Source organism: Podarcis vaucheri (genome assembly GCF_965113315.1).
Source record: "Podarcis vaucheri genome assembly, chromosome: 8".
Classification (NCBI taxonomy): Eukaryota; Metazoa; Chordata; class Lepidosauria; order Squamata; family Lacertidae; genus Podarcis; species Podarcis vaucheri.
Genome location: NC_138766.1, coordinates 95308867 through 95328830, shown reverse-complemented (window position 1 = coordinate 95328830; position 19964 = coordinate 95308867). Strand labels below are relative to the sequence as shown.

Here is a 19964-nt window from a genome sequence, read left to right as displayed (position 1 = left end):
AAAGGCAGAGAGACCTTTTCGCTCAGCTAGAATTTTTTTCCAAGTCAAATCTGTCCCTGGTTTATGGGAAGTGACAATCATGGATGCCTTGCTGGGACTCAGGAGGGGTGCTGTCCATGGAAGACGAGTGACCCTCAATGGCCTGCCCCAAGTTACTGTGGAGGGGGCTCTTGAGATCTGGGGGGATTTGAAGAAGGAACTCTTCTGCTAGGGGGCACGTCAGGGATCAGGGTCTCTCTCAAGTTCCCTGGGCCTGAGCTGCATTGGGCCTGAGCTATTAATTCCAAAGCCTTGAACGTGGCCCAGAGGCAGAATGGCAGCCAGAACTAGTTCCACAAACAAGGTCACAGCTGCAGCCTCATGAGTAGACCCTATGTACATGGTTGCACATAGGCCCCCACCCTCACATTATCACAAGGAAGGAGCCTGATGAACGCACTCAATATCCCACCTTTGCAGTAGTGGCACTCCAGACACTCTGCTTGCTTGGGGGGGGGGTGTCTCTAATTCCCAGGTGCTTTTATAGCAACCATAGAGACCCACGGATGGAGGAATGATAAAAACCACCTTTAACATTGCGCCACGACAGGCTGGCAAGTCACACCTTTCAGCAGGCAATTATTCTGCAATTATGTGGTTTCAGCCTAATCCAAATGTAATTATGTGGAGAATTGCTGTTTATGAAGAGTGGATTGGCGCAAAGGAGCCTCTGGCACAAGGTAGTTGGTTGGGGGCAAGAGGTACCAGGAGATGATGACCCGGTCTGGCCACCCAGGCAGCTCAGGAGATGCGAGGGAGGAAGGAGGGGGCCACATTGGAGCTGGGAGGGAGCCTGGAGCAGCAGTGCTCCCAAGGGCAGGAAGACCAAAGACGCCTTGGATGAAGGCCTGAGTGGCACCAGCACCACACAGGACATGATCCCCACCTGCTGCAGGCAGCAGGGCCCCTTTCACACGAGGGAGAGCCCCCGCTGACCCTCAGAGCACCCTGGGACCTCTCAGTCTGCCAGAGGCTCAGCCCAAGGAACATCCTGGCCGGTGCCCAGATCATGGCCAGAGCATAATTTCAAGGACTGCTGTGTCCTGCCTGCCTGCCTGCCTGCCTCCCACAACATCCTCCGGGAGCCCCAGAAGCAGTTTAGAGCTGGCCAGGAGTTAGGGAGAGGTTCTTCTTTTACTAGTATATTCACTTTCAAAACACATTTTTTTCTGAAACTGCAGTCTTGTCATTTTCAAATGTTTGCCATCCGCCTTCCTGAGCATTCAGGGATCAGGTAGGAGGGGGGAAGTCTAAATACCTGCTTGTTTTGCAAGACCAATAATAAGCCCTTTTCCTGGTGCAACACACAGCCGGGGAGGGAAGCTGCTGGGGGGGGCAATGGGCAAGGAGACCCACAGCGCAGCTTGGCAGCCCTGTGGCTGACTTTGGGGCTGGCCCATGCCTGCAGGAAGGGAGCAGAAGTTCCTGAAGCCAAGAGGCACCCCAGACATGGAGATGTGAAGATGTTTCATAGCAGCTTTCTGGGGTCCCAGCCGGGGGGGGGGGCAAATGGGTGCCTTGTCCAGGAGCTGTGCTTTGCTCCCTCCTCCAGAATTTTGTGTGAGTGGAAAATTGTCTTTTGAATTTTTGTCATGACAGACAGTGACAGCTTCCACGTAAAGGATGCCACCTTGCTTTTATAACACGAACAATTTAAGAATAGGAGCCCCTGGAAAAAAGTGGTGAATAAGGCAGGAGTTCTTGATCCTTGGGGTCCCTTCCAACTTAACAATTCTATGATTCTAGAGAGCAAAGGCACAGCGAAAGTCTCTTCTGGAAGACCCCACCCCACCGGCCAAGCCTGCTCCCCTTCCCTGACTGAAGGTGGATTTTGCAGGACCGCTCCTATCACTCAAAAATTGTTTAAGGGAGCCTGCCTGGTAACCAGAGAACCTTTGCAGATTTAAACGCTGGACCTCTGTTTGCAGAGATGGAGTCAAACTCCGCTCTGCCCCCCCCCCCCGCCACCTGGGCTGAGAAGGATGGGGTGCTTTTTGCACTGTGAATGTACCCCTCTGAAAGCATTCCCCCTTTAAGTCCCCAAATACTTAAGACCCCCCCCCAAAAAAATACACTCTGAAAACCTACATTCCCGTACATGCATCACAACTTATATCAGCATACATCCTATGGAACTGGTCTTTGGTTTTCTGAAGAATTTGTAAAGGAAAGCATTCTTATAAGTCTCAAACTCCATCTCACTGGCTTTATCCAAAAAGGTGTGCCTGCGGTACTCGCCCCCTCCCCACCCCCCAACTGCTTGACCAGGGCTGCACAGGAAGGGCGCTTACTCTGCTTGTGTGTTTATTGTATTGCTTGTGGGATACAAGATTAAAGCAAAATTTTGGATAAAACTGGTTTGCAACTTTCTAGTTACAGCATAAACTGTTTTCTTGGTTTTTTGGTCTCCCTTGTTCACTGTCCCCTTAACATCCTTTTTTCTAAAGAAACAAAAAGCATGCTAGTCACTCAACTGGCACTCTTCTCCTGGGGGGGGGTGCTCTGTGCCCCCTCTGGAAAAGTAGTTCCCCCTGCTGCCCCCATGTGACGGGGAGGGCACTCTCAGGGCTGCAGACAGGGACAGGGCAAGGGGCACAGACCCATAGCACAAACCTGCATCTGCTAATTCATAGGCAAATTTAGGCTGACTTGCAGAGCAGCTGGGAGAACCTAAATTTGGGCTCTTGCTGTCAGGCTTGAATTTGCCTCTGGACAAATGAGGATGCTGGGTGGTCCAGGGGTCTCATCAGGACTGTGATCTGCAGCACCTTTGGTCACTACTTCTGTAAGTGAAGCGCACATTTTGTATTTTTGTGTTGTGAACTGCTCTGTGATCTTTGGATGAGGAGCGGTATACCATATAAATGTAATAAATAATAATAATAATAATAAAGATTAAAAACACACCCACACCATGAGATTAAAGCACCACAGAGCTTCCCCCAAATAAGCCTGGGAGTGTAGTTTACCCACCACAGAGCACCAAGAACAACCAAGGATTCCTTGGGGGGAAATGCCATGTGATTTAAATGGGCTTCAGATGTATGGTGTGACTTAAAAAAATTAGAAAAGGAGAAGAGAGTCCAGAAATGGGGGGGGGGGGGGTTCTAGCAGAGACGCCTCAGGGGCTTGTGCCCCCTGCCTGTCCCACCCAAGAGGTCAGTAAGGAAGCCCCCCTTTCTGTCCTGCATCTGGACCTGATCCTGCCCTTTCCGGTCACTGCCAGCTGCCTTTCTAGACTGCGCGTCTCACTTCTAAGCCTGCCTTCCAGAGCTTATCCTGCTCCTGTGAAGGAATGGGGAGTTAGGCAGGCTGGGAGTTGCCCAAAGACCCCTTCAGGCAGCGCTAGTGGGGCCCACAAATCCAAGAGCCTTGGCAGCCCCATAGCTGGGCTCTGGATGCTCATGAGGCTCTGGATAAACCACAGACACACACATGGGGGGGGGCACTCTCATGGAAGGGACCCCAAAGGTCCAACCCTCTGCAAAGCAGGAATCACAGCTGAACAAATGGAACCCCAACCTCAGTTTAAAGCCTTTCTTCATATCAGCTACTTGCCAAGAGGTTGCGTTTCTTCAGAAGGCTTTGCCTTTCCTATTAGAAAAGTGAAAATGCCCCTAACAAATGAAGATGAAAACTCCACATGGATAAAATTAAATGCCTGACTAGCCAGTGGTGCCTGCAAAGGTGTCCCTTGTGATGAGGAGGCCAGCAGGCCTGAGAAAAGACCATGAAGGTGCAAAGGGCGTGTCGCTTGGAAGGGGCCACCACTGGAAAGGCCCACGAGCCGCTGAAGGTGCCTGGAGCAAAGACCTCCTCCTCCTCCTCCCTGCGCCTGGGAAGCACCTTGAGCCCTCCCGAGGCATTTTCTCTCCCCCCCCCCATGCCTCACCTCTGACTGGCACACAGAGAGGGGGTATGGGCCTAGAGGGCATCCTGCTGCCACTGCTGCCGCCTTGCTCCTGGTCCTGCCAGCCTTCACCAGAGATGCCCAGGGAGCAGCGTGGGCACCAAGGGCAGGCAGAGCGGCTGGGGGCAAGGGGGCAGGGAGCAAACAGGAGCAGAGGCAGACCTAGGCTCCCTTGAACCCTTGGCAAGGACACGTTTCAGCATGGGGAGGTGTGATTTTTCGCCCCCATACCTAACCAATCCCTAGGCACGCCCAGGAACAGGAGACCCAAAGGGGAGTCCTGGGCACTGCAGGCAAGAGGAGCCACCTGGGCAGAGAAGCCTGAGGGCATGCGTGGAAGGGGGGGGGTCTGCCGCTGAGGCTGCTTCCCCTGACAAGAAGGCCTGCGCTGGCTCCCAGCAGCACGTGAGGCACCTGCCTGCCACAGGCAACCCAGCCCCACGGCGCTGCTTCTCACTCCCACATGCCTGCCCCTGCCAAGGGCACCAGCGCCCAGCACTCCCAGTAGCCTTGCCAAGGGGAGCAGAGCTCCCCACTCGCCCCCGTTCCCCAGCTGATGGCCCCTAACCAGGCTTTCCTCAGTCCTACCTGTGGGTCCTCTGCTGTTGCCGCCGCCTCCTGCTGCTGCTCTTTCCAACTGTGCCAAGGTGGGACGGCCTGAGCGCAACCTTGCTTTTATGTCCCCGCCCTGGGATGACACACGGGCCCAACCCAAGTGGTGCAAACACGGGGAGGGGGGAGGGAGGGAGGGAGGGAGGGAGCGCTCCTGCCATACACCTGCCTCTTCACTTCGCACAGGAACTGATTTTGCCCAAACCGGAGGGAGGGGATGGTGTTCAAAAGGCAGTGTGCAGACACACAGGGATTTTGTGCGAGGCTCCTGGTGGTTTGTCAGGCGCTGCCTGGGCTGGGCAAGAAGAGTGTCGCTGGGGGAGAGGGGGAGACCGGGGGCTCACGGAGCACAAGAAGACCCTTTGGCGGGGCCCGGGCTCTCAAGTGACAGGAGCAGCGTGGAGGCGGTTTTGGTTCCTCTCCAGCTTGTCAATCCCAATCCTTGCCCAGGTGTGTCTGCAACGGAATTCCTGCCGCCTGATCTGCCCTTCGGGGCTTTCCCCGTCCTGCTGCCGCAGCAGAGAAAGCGAGATTGGCGAGCGCGGCTTCCTGGGAACGGGCCGGGCCGCGTTGGGCGAGTCGGGCTGGGAGCAGCGTGGGTGGAGAGAGCAGAGAGAGGAAAGCATTTCTCCCTTCCTCTCAACCAGAGCGGCCGCCTGCGAAGCTGAAGGTTGGAAGGGTCGGTCGGGGCAGATTGAGGAAATGTTAATCTGTGGAGGAGCCAGTAATGGCCATCAGCCTGGATGGCTTGGAAAGAGGGCGGGGCAAATTCGGGAAGGTCAAGGCCTTTTGTGCCAAGATAGTTGTGTTCCACCTCTGAAGGCTGGTTGCAAAGCATCACCAGTGGGGAGAGCCCTGGGGGGGGGGGGGCTTCCCAGAAGAAGCACGCTGCACTCAGCAGGCAGAACAATCCAGACGAGCAGCAACTACCCAACGCCAGCCAAACTGGGGGGTGGGGGTCAATTTTTTTTCATCAGCGTTGATCCCAAGGCAAAGCTTCTCCTGGTTTAAATGCCAGCCCCAGCCCCCTCTGGACAGGGCAGAAGAAGACCCCCCCAGCCCACCCTGCCCTTGCCTACCCCGCTGGTCTGCTACATGACGTGGATCCAGCCCCATCAGATGAGTTGCCAGCACTCTGTTCTGCATCGCCTGCTCCTCTGCATTCCCTTCGCTGCCCCCCCCCCCAGTCCCATGGCCTCAGCCTCCGTCTTGCCTGCAGAGCTGGGCTGGGCGGCCCAGTGGGAAGAGTCACCAGGCTGGGAGAGCAAGGAGAGCAGCTGGCTGTGTGGGGCTGTTTATTCTCCCAGAACCATCCTTGCCAGAGGAGGAGGAGGAGGAGGAGGAGGCAGCTCAACCTGCTCAAAGTTTAGCGCAAGGCAGCTCAGCCCGCCGCGTCTCCTTTCTCGCTGTGGCTTTTGGCTCCTGTCGACCTGGCTTGGTACAGAGAAGGAGGAGATGCAGGAAGAGGTGCCAACTTGAAACAGATATTGGGCGGGGGGCAGGTACGCCCCACCCCACATAACTGATCACGAGATTCAGTGCACACACACCATTTGAATGGCATCAACTTGGGGGAGAGCGGAGTTGGGACCGGGAAAACTACGCAGCGTGCTGAGATGCTCTCTGCAAGAGCTCCATAGGGCCGGGGCTTCTCAAACTTGGCTCTCCCTCTGCTCTTGGACTGCAACTCCCATTAACCTTAGTTAGCAGGACCAGGGATGGTGGGAACTGTGGTCAAACAACAGCAGGAGACCCACGTTTGAGAAACACTGTGGGCCCAGCCCTAGACATCTGGGACACAAGTTCAGGGCCGGATTTAGGTTTAGGCCTCTGAAGGTAATGGGGCCCTTTATATGTGATATTTTAGGGAGCAGGTTAGCAGGCGGGGCCCATGACTTACATCACAGGAGCCTACACGACACAAAACACTGTTGCTGTGTGTTGGTTTTATTTTATGTTTTTTTATCTTTTTATCTTATATTTTGGAAATGTACATCCAGGTTTTTTTCTTTAATTTTTGGGGGGGCTCCCAAGAGAGTGGGACCCTAAGCTATAGCTTGTTTAGCTGATGTGTAAATCTGGCACTGCACATGTTGGAAGTCAGTTGTGTCTCCACCAGTGCGCAACCCGTATAAGTCTATCAAAAGAGCCCTGTAGGAGCTGGATCAGGCCAAAGGGGCCCACCCAGTCCCGCCCCGCCCCCCTTGTTCTGACGGTGGCTAACCAGATGCCTCCAAGGGAAGAAGCCCACAAGCAGCAGCCCTTGTCCCCTCCTGCAGTTCCCCGCATTGGGCATTCAGAGGCAGACTGCCTCCCCCAGCGGAGCTGGAATATCGCCATCATGGCCAGGAGCATTGAGAGCCCTGCCCATTCATGCCTACAATCTCCTTTCAACGCCACACAAACCGGGGGCCCCCTCTGCTTTTTGTAGCAAATGCCCTCGTTCCACGTTGCCCTCGCTGTGTGCACAAGCAGGTCCGTGTCAGAAGGTGAGAGGCTCTTCTTCGTGCCAGGAGGTCCTTCTGCCACAGATGCTCCAGCTGTGCTTCTTGCACTCCAGGGCGGGCTCTAAGATGCCATCCGTGTACCTCCAGTTGCTGGTTAAATAAAAAACGTATGTTCTTTGGTTCCAGATGTCCCAGCCCTCGTCTTCCTTGAATGCCTGCGAGTTCTCCTCTTCTGAGAGAGGGAGAAAACTTTTCTCTCTCCTCCTTCTCCAGGTCAGGCGTGACTTTATACACTTCTAGCATGTTACCACGTGTTGACAATAGTACAGAGTTAAGTTTCTGCCACGCGCATTCCTTGAGCTGGGGAGCGTCCCTGGCCATGAGCCGATGACACAGTTCAAAGACGCGGAAGCGCCAGCCACCTCCTCGCAAGGAGCCGGCCAAAGCCACCCCCTGTCGCCCTGAGAAGGAAGGAATGCGCCACTGCCGAGACTCTGCCACAGCTTCTCACGGCTCGAGGGAGTCGGCTGGGCGGCTCCTGCCACCCGGAGCTGATTGCCATCACCTGCCACCTGGATGTGCGCATTGTCTTCCTGTCGTGTTTGGCCCTCCAGTAATCAGGGTGTATTTGGTGTTTGTCTTGAGCTCCAGCCTTGCCAAGGAGAGGACAAAAACCTCGGAGGCAGAGGCGGCCTGGGGCCTGGGGCGAGGCAGACAGGCAGGCTTCCAGGAAGCGAAGGAGCCAGACCCGTCTCGAAACTGGAACGCGGGGAAGTCGTCAGGCCGGTTGGCTGTCCCTCGTGGGCCCCGTGCAAGAGGGCCAGGCCCTCCCTCTCTCCGCAGGGGCCACAGAGTCTAGGGATGGGGGGCCAGGGTTGCAGGCAAAAGACGGCTCTGGGTGGTGGTTCCCAAACTCATCCCCAGGGCCCCATGACCCACCGGGGAAGATAATAACACAATAAAATCCAAAACTGGACCAATTAATCGCGCATTCATTCGAAGTGCAGTTGAAACTATGTAGTTTAAATAATTGAACAAAACTGATGAGCTTAATAATAATAATAATAATAATAATAATAATAATAATATACCCTATCCATCTGGCTGGGTTTCCCCAGCCACTCTGGGCGGCTTCCAACCGAATATTAAAAACAATACAGCGTCAGACATTAAAAACTTCCCTAAACAGGGCCGCCTTCAGTTTTCTTTTAAAAGTAAAATAGTTGTTTATTGCCTTGACATCTGCTGGGAGGGCGTTCCACAGGGCGGGCGCCACCACCAAGAAGGCCCTCTGCCTGGTTCCCTGTAACCTCACTTCTCGCAGCGAGGGAAGCGCCAGAAGGCCCTCGGATCCAATGATCCCAGCTTTTCAAAGTCTGAGACTCCTTTACACCTCCAGCGCCTCCCTGTTGCCACCCCCTTGCCTCTTAGCACCCCCCCCCAGGTAATCCACCCCAAGGCGACACGACCACCCACTGTGGGAACCACTCCTGTGAAACCATCTTGTGCAAATTTCCTAGCCTGGCAGCCGGCGCAGCAACTTCCCAACCCGTGGAATGGCAGCTGCAGCTGCCGGGGCAATACCTGGTTGCACCTTTGTAAGAACCTAGTGTGGCTCTGTGGAACTCCCTGCCAATTGATGCTGAGGGGGTGCCTTCACTGTACTCTTTTCGGTGCCTGCATTCCTGCTTAGACATCTTGTTTACCCAAATGCTTAGATAGTTAAGCGATTTTAATCTGCTTTAGCATTTAACTTTTGGATGTTTTAAAATAATGCTGTAAATTTTTATTAGCAATGACTTTATTGTTTTATCTGTTCTCTAAACAGATAAAGGCATTTTTCTTTTTTAAAAAACCAATCAGATGGTATATAAAGATCATGAGATAAATGAAGAAATAGCCCCGGCCCCAGCTGAAGGACCCCGGCTCGCAGCTGACCCGGTTCGCCAGTCCTGTGTAGCGCAATGGTTGGGCAGCGGAGGCTGCTTTCTCCGGAAGGCCGCGGCAGCGGCATTTGCATGTGGCTTATCTTCCCGGCTGCTTTGTTTGAGATAACGGGTCAGCTCCACAAACAAGGACGTCATAAAGACTTGCGCACCGAATTTGCATATGAAAATATTTGCAAATGTCTGCAAATGAAGATGCACAGGTGAAGAGGGAGGGGTCCCGTCGCCCCCAGATCAGGAAGGAAGGTGCGGAGGCGCCAGCCCAGCCTTGGGCACCAGCGGAAGGAGGGCTTTCTCAGCACCCAGGTGGATGGATGGCAGAGGGCTCCCCCCCCCCTTCTTGGCCGCCTTGCCATCCTGGGGTGTGCCTATTGATCTTGGCATTCGCAAAGCAGGCAGAGCCTTGGCAGAGTCCGCTCGCTGCCCTCCTCCGATCCAGGCATGTCCTGATGCGCTCGCGGGTGGCAACTGCCGGGAGGGCCGCCAGCTGGCGGGGGGGCGGGGGGGCTCAAAGGTCGACTTGTCAGTTCCACGGAAAAGGAGAATGCGGCCGCGGCTACTGCTAGTCGTGATGGCTGCTGAGTCTGTCTCCTGGATCAGAAGCAGGCCAGTCGCGAAGGGGCACGACTGGGGGGGGGCATAACTTTTCCCTTCCCGGGGCTGCCATTTCCAGCACCCTTAGCGAACTACGGTTCCCAGGACCCTGGAGGGAGAGCCTCCTGTTTCAAATGTCGAGGGGTGGCTCTGCCCCTTGCGCTCCTGAGAAGGGCGCATCCCCAGACATGGGCATGGAGGGCCCAGTGGAGGCTGCTGGGTTCAGGATTAGGCCTCCCGCAGCGGCGGCTCAGCACTCCCTCAGCGCCTCAGGCTCGGCAGGGCAGTGGCAGGGCAGGCAGCGGCTTCAGCACCGCTAGACATGAAAGGCCTCCGAGGAATCCGCCTCGCCCCTCCCTTGGCAGCCAGGCAGCCAGGCCGCCCTCCGCTCCGGCTTCGGGGGGGGGGGGGAGAAGCAGCAGAGGGACCAGGAAGCAAAAGGGTCCCGCGTGGGGCTCCCAGATCCGCAGTAAGGGGCTGAGCTGCCTCCATCACCCCAGGGCTGAGCACCATGGGCGCACCCACGGATCAACCCGCCACTAAACTCACCAGCAGAGGGCTTCAGAGGCCGGTGGGGGAGCAAGAAGGGGGCCAACTGAGCACTGCTCCCACCCAGCGGGACAGATCCATGACACAGACTGAGTTGCTACAAGGGAGGAGGAAGCTGCTCATTTGCAGAGCCAAGTCCTGGGGGAAGTCCCGTGAGCACTAGGGCAGGATTGGGGCTCCTGTCCAGAATGAGGCACCTGTCTCTGCTCCAGGGGGGCTGTTCAAGCCCGTCCTGGGCCCTGAGGGAGGGGGGCTGAAAGGGGCTCTAAGAATTGCTGGTATCCGTCTGTCTCGGGAGACAATGGAGGAGAGCGCCTTTGGGCGTGAAGTCAAACCGCTGGAGAGTTACAGCGCCTGCTGCGGCTGTAGAGGCCGATACGGGAGACACGTTTGCAGCTGCTGGAGGAGAAGCCAAAATATGACGGGGCAGGAAAGGGTCCGTCTGAGCTTCCTCTCCTTAACACGCCCCCCCACAAGCCGGCGTAAGCAGCACCCGCCCGCCCCCCACGCTTGCTGTTGGAAGTGGAGGCTGGCTCCCCCTCCCTGCTCCCCAACATAGGCATAGATGAATGACCTCATGTCTCCTCCCCACAGCTTTAAAAAATCTCTGCGCTACGTGTGAATGCTGTGAAAAGGGAACAGTGTTCCTGTCCTAGCGGAGGCAAAAAGGCCTCAATTGTGGGGTGGGAGTATGGGGAAAGAGCTCTCTGTGAGCCCCAGAATGGTCTTCTCCCGGGAGGAGGAGGAGGAGGAGGCTGTGACCTGCCTTCATCCCAAGGATGCTCCTATCCGGAAAGGGTGAATCACCTGGGCAACTTGGCCCGCCGTCTCTGCAGGAGGCGCAGCCCAAGAGCACCCGGAGGATGCCTCAGATTCCACCCCGGAGCAAATGCGGGTGGGACAGGCGGAAAAAATTATTTGGCAGTTTCTGCAGAGGCGTCAAAGCCAATGACGTGGGGACGGGGGCAAAACGCCAGGAGTGGGGCAGAACTTGGGAAGGGCTTCCTCAGCGGCATGAGGCGTCTTGCTCGGCAGCGCGCAGGGTGGATGGGGCCAGCCTTGTCCACCATCCTCCACCCTAAGGATTCCGGGGACCCCCCTCCCCCCGCCGCCAGACATGGACGAATCAGCTGCCCCCCCCCCTCGGGCTGCCGCTCTGCTTGAAGCTGGTCCAGCAAACCAGACATTCTCTGGCCGAGCGATCAGCCCCTGCTTGTCCCAAATGGTGGGGGGCTGCAGTTTTCATTGGGACCATGGTGGGTGGGGAAACTGTTAAATCCTCCCTCCCCCCCCCCACTTCTCGCTGCACTCCCATCACGCTGCACTGGCTCTTGGAAAGGAAATGGCTAAAGGGCTGGGGCCGATTCGTAGGGAGGCGAGATGAAGGTTCCTCGAGAGGGGACAATGGCAGGGCCGCTCTGCACAAAGAAAGCAACATTTTCTGCGCGGGGGGGGGGCATGAGAGGAGGATGAGGCCTCGATGCAGATGCCCAGGGAGTGAGCCAAGCGTGGCTCTTCTCTCTCAGCGGGCGAGTGGCTGCAGAAGGGGCCGCGCTGCTCCCCCCCGACTTTGGGGAGCTTGCCTGGAGTGGACACCTCCCCGCCAACGTCTGAATGCCTTCCCAGGGGGCGAAGGGTGCTGTGGGCTCCTGGGGAGGGAGAGGCCGGCCGGCGTCAAAGGATGATCCACTGCGTAGGTATTCGCAGCAGCAAATGACACACCAGGCGAGAGCTTGTTCCTTCGCACGCCTCGCACGGAAGGCGCCCGGAGAGCGCAGCGAACTTCCTGGAGAAAAACCGAAGCGAACAAGGAGGGCCAAGCTCCCGCCTTGCCGCCTGCGCGTCGCCGTCGCCCCTCACGCCCCAGGCAAGAGGGGCTGGGCAGGCTGGGTGGATGGTGCTTCCCAGCCCCACCCCTTGGGGGCGCCAGACTAAAGCTGCCAGCTGAATGGGTCCATCTAGTCCCGCACCCCACTTCCCAAAGGGAAGCCCCCAGGCAGGGCAGAAAAGGAACGCAGCAGCACCCCATTACTATAGGGCTGGAAAGGGGAGGGAGGGAGAGAGGAGTATTTCTCACTTTTCTAAAAGGTCAAGGGAGATTTCCTCCTCCCCCCCATCACCCCCAAAATGGCAAAGAGGGTCATTCGGACCGAGGACAAGCAGAGCCAGGAGTGCGCACAGGTTGGCAGTGATCCCAGGCGGTGCTAGAGGAGGAATTCAAGTTGAAACCAAACCAGCAGGTTAAGTGGTTAGAGCCTCGCTGCTTCCCCCAGGGCAGATGGCAAGACTGGCAGCAAAGCCAACAGGGGATTGGGAGTCCCGTGTCCCGGAAGAGGCCGGCAGCGTAGCACAGGAGCAGCTGCCAGGCTGAGCTTAAGCCTCTGCTGGCACAAAGCAAATGTGTCTGTGTGAACAGGCGGGTGTGTGTGTGTGTGTGTGTGTGTTGATTTCTGAGCCAGCTCCTCTGTCGCTTTGCCAGGCTCTGAGCTTTCTGTAAACATCACCTTGCAGTGCTGGCACACATGTGGGCGCCAATAGTCCTCCATGCTGCAGAGCCTCTCGCCCTGCCCAGGAGCCCTGAAACCCAGCGCCAGCCTGGCTCCCATAAGCATCCCTAAGCTGGGGGAGGTTGCATGCAGGGGCCACGAGGCAGAGCTTGGCTTCCGTGGGGCGGGAGGACAATGGAACACTCAGGCGCCTTTGGATCTCAGTGTAAGAGGCCTGCTGAAAGTCTGGCAAGGTCAAAGCCAGAGGCCACGGAGCTCTCATGCCGCCTGCTGCAGGTGGGAGAGTTGGTGGGTGGGCTGAAAGGGTGGGACTTTCGCTCCAAGCCAGGAGCAGGGATGGGGCCTGATCTGGCTCAGCCACCCCAGACCAGTCAAAGGGTGTTAATGCAGTGGGAGGAAGGCACACGCGCTCTTGCCCAAAAGTCGTCCAACCTGTACAGGCAGATGGAGAACCCCAGTAGAGCCAGATGGAAGCTCCCAGCGGAGGCTGCCTGGGCCACCAAGGAGGAAGAACTGGCTGCCCAGCCCTCTCCAGTGGCCTGTGGGGACCCAAGAAACAGAGGAGGAGGTTTCTCAAGGTCCAGGGACTCCCTTGGCCTGGCAAAACAGACAATGCGCCAAAGATCCCACAGACGAGAGCAGGCGAGGGACGGGTTTGGGCAGCGCCGGCAGCCAAGGTGTGCAGGCAAATAGCTCACTTTGATTCTGCCTCACAACCGCTTCCTGTTTGTTTAAGACCAGAGAGCCAAGCGCCTGCCTCGTCTTGGGAGGGGGCAGACTGAGACAGCGGCCTCCATTAGGGAGCAACCCCCCCCCATGAACAGGCCAGCTCTTCCAGGTCCCCAGGCCATCCCAGTGTGGTTTTGGTCTGGGGCCTAAAGGGAAATGGACAGAGTACACATGCGTACACACAGAGTACACATGCACATTCAAGTGCCTAGTCCAGTGGTTTTCAGCCAGTGTGCTGTGGCCCCCTGGGTGCCTTGAAGGGTCAGAGGTGCTGTGGGCAACACTGGTCTCCACCTCTTTCACCTCACCCCCCCATGCCCTCTCTTGTCTCTATCTCCCCAAGGCTTGCACAGCTGTTTGTTGCAGCAGCCCTGGCTACAAGCTCCCCAGGTGAATGGTGCCTGTGGGGCTGGCCAGGAGCAGGGGACTCATAAAGGTTGAAAACCTCTGGCCTAAGGCATGTGTGTTCCCCAGGAGATTGCAGCCACAGAGATATGAAAAGAAGATCCGTTCCATTGTCTGGTGAGATCACTTCCTGGGTCGCATGGAGCAGCAGTTTTCAGCAGAGCCCAGAGACAGAAGTGCCTAGCTGTACTGAGGCAGCACCAGGTGTTGAAATTTTGCACCCTAACAAATAATTTTGTGCCCAGGGCAGCTGTCCCTGCAACCCCACTCATGCTGCGCCACAACCAAGAACCACATTGCCTGAGTGCTTATGGTGGGACTTTGATAGAACTGAGAAACAACTGTTTTGCCCATCACCCTTTAGCAAAACCCAGCTGTGCTTTGCCCTTTAAGAAACCACCTTGACTCCACTGGTGTTAACTGGCTAACAGGAGAAGAGCTATCAGAAGCTTAAAGTGCCTTTTCCTGCAGTCTTCGTTCAATAAATCAGGCTGCAGGATGTTCCCTGAGTGCCTGGTGCCAGGGCAAGGAGGCTCTGAGCATACTCAGAGTGCCTTGTCAAAAGATGAGACTAGATATACTCTGAGTAGATGTTTGTTAGATACAATTCAGAGTGTCCCCCCAGCACACAGAAGGAGAAGTGCAGCCATGAAATTGTCTGCATGATACAAAGGAAGGAAATCTCTGGGCATACACTCAGTGCAATGACACCAACTGCACCTGTGCTACTAAGACTTTTAGAATATTCATAAACTCACAGGAATTTTTTGAAAATAATATGAGCCTTGAATGGAGAGGGAGTCAAGTGTGTGCCAGCAGCAGGGGACACCCTCCATGTGATTTAACTATGGCACCTGCTGTCTGCCCAGCGTGCAGCTACAGGCACCCGCAGAGTGAAGTCGGCAACAGGACTGCAACAGAAAACGGAAAACCACAGCACTTCAAAGACTGCAATGTGCACACAGCCTGAGAGAGGACTTGGCTCTGCAGAAGCCAGGCTGACTGCGCCTCAGCAGGACTTGTTCTTCCGCATACCTGTCCATTCTACCTTTCATGAGGCTTCACAGAGGTTTCCCTGGAACAGACATGAAGCAAACTGGGCTGCAACTGCACAGACCCCTATTCCAAAAACGGGTTTTCTTTTAGCCAGGTTCCAGTTCTCAGGTACTAAGGCTGATCTTGGGGACAAACTGTGTTTTTATTGGCTCACCAGCAGAAGAGAGATGCCCCCCACCCCCAGAACTAGGAGTTGTGAGGGGAGAGAGACTCTGGTAGCCGGGGGCGGGGGGGGGGGTCACCTGTGGCCACCCAACCTCCAGCCCAAGGAACCTTCAGAAGGGAGTTGCTGCCTTGAGTGGCCTTGAGTGGACGGGCCTTTTCATGAGCTGAGCAAAGTGGAACATTAGGAGTCACGGGGTTTGGAGAGTGTGCGCATCAACTTAACAGTGCTTGCTTTTATCTTTTGACTGCTATTCTGTTAATGTTGTTGATATTTATTTTATGTTGGCATCCCTGTCTTGAGAGACAACGAGTGTGCCTCTGGGGACGAGGACAAACCGCTGTGTTAGCAGCACCCAAGTGAGCTCCCTGGGGTGCAAGCCTGGTCAGAGCGTGGGGAGGTGGTGGGATGCTCAGACCACAAGGTGGGCCTCTCTGGTGGGGCCCAAAGGAAAGCAGAGCGAGACGTTTGGCACCAGCTGGGCTGCAGGAGTTGCTGGAAGGAGGAGCAAGAGGTGAGATCTGCTCCGCATTTGCGCAGGGTCTACTCCTGAGTTTTTTCTTCTCCCAAAGAAATCCCACAAGGCAGCAGAGGTTTGGGATCAGAGTTTTCCTTCTCCTAGATGGGCTCTCTTCCCAGGTGGACGAGCCCCATCTGTCCCTAATTTGTTAATCATATACTATTATTTTTGCTTTAATTGTGATGCTTTCTTCAGAAGTTGCTGTTATAACAGTGTTTTATAGATTGCAATTGTTTTCCTGATGATTTGTTAATTATCCTATATGATTTATGCTGTGTTTGTGGTGATGTTCTATCCTGCTATTGCTGTTTGTTGTTTGTAAGTCACTTTGGGGCTCATTTGAATGAAATGTGACAGAGAAATAGGTTCAACTGATTGATCAATTCCACATCTGGAATTTAGTCCAAGATTCTGACTAAACATTAGGAAGAACTTCCTGAGGGTCAGTGCTGCTCAGCGGTGGAACGAGTGACCTTGGAGGAAGGTGGCAGAATCTCCTTCATGGGAGGTTTTTCAACAGAGGCTGGATGATGATCTCTCAGCCATTCCTGAATTGCAGGGGTGGACTGGATGGCCCTTGGGGGTCCCATGCAACTCTACAATTCTGTGGTCTGTGTTCTCCACGGACTCTCAGTTGGGCCCCATCTGGACCAGTCCATTTTCCCGTTTTCAAAAGGCGGGGAGCTTTCCCTTCCCCCGCCCCCTGTTTTCAATCCCCAGGAGCCCCCGGCCACCCCCCACCGCCCCAAAGGCAAGCGGAGCCTCTTTTGGCAGGCAGGCAGAGCCAGCACCCGAGCGAGCGAGAGGGGTCTAGAGAAACCCTGGTCTTTATTGTCCCTCGCTGAGCACATCCACAACCATGACAGGCGAATATTCAGCCTGGTTAGAGAGCGCGGGCAAGCAGGCATGCTCCAGGGGAAGAGGGAGGGAGGGAGGGAGGGATGGAGGGAGGGAGGGAAGGGGGGGCACTCCAGGCAAGGACCCCCCCCCGGGCTGGCAGGAGACGGGCTTAGCACCACAGGGAGGAGGCCTTCCTCACCCCAAGAACCTGCCGTGGGACCATCCAGGGGGTGCCCACCTGGGCACTGCAGGTGGGCAGAGCAGATGCCAAACATCCCACCTGGGGCAGGGCTGCCCCCCCACAGGGACTGAGGTGGGTGCTGAAGAACCAGGTGAGGAGCAGGGAGGGCCAAGGGTGAGGCTGTCTGGAGGGGGGGGTTGCAGGGGACAGGCCAAGGGGTGGGGAAGGACTGGGGGAGGCCCCCTCCCACAAAGGCATTTGCATATAATTGGGGGGGGTCTGGGTGCCTGCTCTGGAGGGTGGATGGGGGTAAAGGAGCCGGGCACTGAGGGAGGGGGGTGGGCATGGGGTGAGGTGGGCTCTGCCACCTGCTCAGCCTCCAGCCTGGCCAAGCGGGTTGATGCTGGCCACCAGTTTGCGCCCTCTGGGGGTGGGAGCGGCAGAGCTGCTTGGTGGAGGCCTCTGAGCCCGTCTCCCGTGGGGGGGGGGGCCCTGCCTCGACTGGCTGGTTAGGACGGCCGGCCCGTCTTTTCCGCAGAGGCTGCGTCCTTCAGGGCGGGGGGCCTCCAGGGGGCTCTGAGGAGGAGAGGCAAAGAGGAAAGCTCTGTCAGGGACACTTCGGTGGTGACTCCTGCTTCGCAAGGGGTTAGACTAGATGGCCCTTGGAGACCCCTTCCCAGAAATCCTCCAGGGCAACTGCACCCGGCCGCCCAGAGCAAAGGCCCCTGTACACCCAGCCCTTGGAATGGGAGACGGGGGGGGGGGGAGTAGGGGGCACGGCATTCAGGTGTGGGGCTAAATTCGGTTTGTGGAGGGGGAGCAGCTGGGTCAAGCTGCCCCTCAGGGAGTGGGGCCTCCTCTGAGTTACCCCAGGTGACGGGGTCGACGGGGTTGCTCAACAGCTTCCTCTAGTCTAGAGAGAAGACCCTGCCCCCCTCGCCCTCCTTCCTCACCTGGAGGGGGCTCAGCCTCAGGCTCCGCCCCGGCTCCTCCTCCATCCTGAGAGGCTCCTCCTCCATCCTCAGAGGCTCCTCCTCCTCCGGCAAAGGTCAGCTCCGCCCCGTCCATCACCAGAGAGCTGCGGGAGTGGAGGCACCGATCCCCGGAGCGTGTCCTGCGCAGGACAGACTGCAAGGGGGGAGACAGTGAGGGCAGGCGCTGGGGCAGCCCCTCTGCCCTCTGGGGGTGGCAGCCCCAGACAAGGGAGCCTTTCCAGGAGAGCAGGGCGGGGACGGAGGTGCCACTCTCTGACTCCCCAGAGCAAAGCGCCTCCAGCCTGACAAGGGAGGGAGGAAGGATGCCCCCCAGCCAGGTGTTTGTGGGGACAGGCTAGAGGATTTGGTGCAATATTCCCCCCCTCCTCCATCCCACCCCCAGATTCTCCCCCCTTACCTTCCTGGTGAGGGGGCTGCTGGGGGCTGAAGCACTGCTGTAGAGGCTGAGACTGGAATTGGAGCGGCTGGGGGGAGACAGCGCCTTGGAGGCGGGGGCTACAGACTGAGAGCCGCCCCCTTTGCCCCCCGCAGGGTCCGGCGTCAGATATTTCTCGTTGATCTTGAGGTTCGTCCTTCCCTTCACTGGGAGAGGAGAAGAGGTGAGCGCGGGGAGGCTGCCGCTTCCAGGCCAAGGATGGCAAAGAGGGGCAGCTGGGGGCTCAGCTGGTCCCCAGCCCCAGCAGGATGAGGCGCACAGTGTCCAGGGCCTGGTCTCTGCACCCAGGGAGCTCCCACATGACACCACCGTGAGAGGGGCTTCTCCACCCTCAGGGCCCAGAGGAAGCACCCTAAACAAGGTGGGGTGTCCACATCGTCCCTGAAAGCTGTTGGGTTCGCAGCCAAATCACAAATGCATGTTTTGGCAGACAAGCCCAGGTGAGCACACAGAGGGTTCTTAGACTTCCTAGAGAGGACCCTCTGGGTGGCCACTTCTTGCCTCCTCTGGGCGGAAATTCTGTAACAAAGGAGATAATCTTTTATACTTCCTGCTGCCTTTGAGGAGACTCTCTCTCCATCATGCTTCCAAACTGACCAGATGTGTGTCTGGGGACTCTGGACACCCACAGCCTAAATCGAAGGCAACTTTTGTATTTTGTACCTGAGACGTTTTCTTTCCTGTATTGTATATGCTGCCTGCATTGAAATGTAAGTAAACCTTTCTTTGTCTATCTTACTAAAAACATGTGGTTCATTCTCTGCAACGGAGGTGAAGAGCGGGAGGCCAGGAGACCACAAATAAAAGGGATAAAAAGGTGTAACTGCCTCATTCCTTAGTAAGCTGCAGAATGTATGTTGCTAAAAAGGCTTGGCAGCCCCCTACTTTTTGTATGTCGTCCACACAAATGGATTTACATTTTAATCGACACAATCCTTTTCCCACATGCCTCCTCTGCCTCCTGCTGACCCACAGAGGGAGAAGCAGAGCCCCCTATTGCCCCCCCAACTGAGCCTGCCTAGAAGGCCCAGGAGGTGCCCATGGAAGAAAGGCCCCCCTCCCACTGCCACCCCCAGCCTCTCACCTCTGCAAGGGTCGTTCTTCACCAGGAACTCATCCAAGGCGATCCAGCCTCCGCCCACGCGCACCATCAGGGTGCTGCGCAGGATGCGGACCATGCGCAGCTGCTGTGACTCCCCAAACTGCAATGGGGGGGGAGCAGTGAGCTAGAGGTGCCAGAGGAGAGAAAGACCCCTCTCCATGCAGGAGGGGTTTCCTTGGGGGGTTTCCCTCTGACAAGCGGTTCAGCTTTCAGCCCCAACCATCCGAGTCCCTCTGCCTGGCGGGACTTTGCTGGAGGCTACCTGGTGGGTGCCCACTCCTCTGGGTGCTGGATGGAGAACCCCAGGGGCCTTCTAGTCCAGCCCCCTGCTCTCCAGAAGCCCAGCAGGCCCCTGTCCAGGGGGGGCTAGGGGGCTCTTGGCCAAGCACTTACTCTGTACCGGTTGGCACTGATCTGTTCCACCTGGAAACGCTTCTCACAGTTGCACTGAGCCACCTGCCTGTTCACCTGGAAAACAAATGGAAGCGGGGGGGAGGGTGTCTTTTCAGAGAAGGAGGAGGTGAGGGTCAGGGGCTGGCTAGGGGGGACAGGCCTAAGGGCAGGCCGAGTGGGGTGGGGGGTTTGCCTCTGCCTCCCTGGCCGGGGGACACCCAACCCCCTGCCCTCAGGTAAGATTCCTCTTTGCAACGTCCTCTGACAGTTGCATCGTAATGCTTTTTTGCAACCGAGTGGCGGATGCTGCTTCCGGGGCCAGTATGTCTCCGGGCCACACCTCGTCCTGGATCTGGTCCGCATCAGCCGCCCTGCGCAGGATGTCCCGACTGGGGTGCAGAGCGCTCACAAATTCATAGTAGTCAATGAAGCCATCTCTGTTCAGGTCAAAGATGCTGGCCACAGCGCTCATCTCCAGTGGGTTGGTGGGGAATTCTGGGGAGGGAAAGAGAGGTGGGGCTGGGGACTACCCGGGCACTT

General features: G+C 56.8%; 1 protein-coding gene across 2 annotated transcripts in view; it reads right to left on the bottom strand.

The window, feature by feature from the left end:
* Positions 1 to 17004: 17004 nt before the first annotated feature.
* The window catches only part of LOC309539351 (microtubule-actin cross-linking factor 1, isoforms 6/7-like), a 29535-nt gene continuing 26575 nt past the window's right edge, over positions 17005 to 19964 (bottom strand). For both annotated transcript variants that reach the window (XM_082235437.1, XM_082235438.1), the window contains 6 exons: positions 19765 to 19919; positions 19425 to 19499; positions 19014 to 19131; positions 17891 to 18075; positions 17452 to 17626; positions 17005 to 17074 (listed from right to left, as the gene is read on the bottom strand). In XM_082235437.1, coding sequence (XP_082091563.1) covers positions 17049 to 17074; positions 17452 to 17626; positions 17891 to 18075; positions 19014 to 19131; positions 19425 to 19499; positions 19765 to 19919 — 734 coding nt within the window. In that variant the 3' untranslated portion in view covers positions 17005 to 17048. The remainder of the gene's footprint in view (positions 17075 to 17451; positions 17627 to 17890; positions 18076 to 19013; positions 19132 to 19424; positions 19500 to 19764; positions 19920 to 19964) is intronic.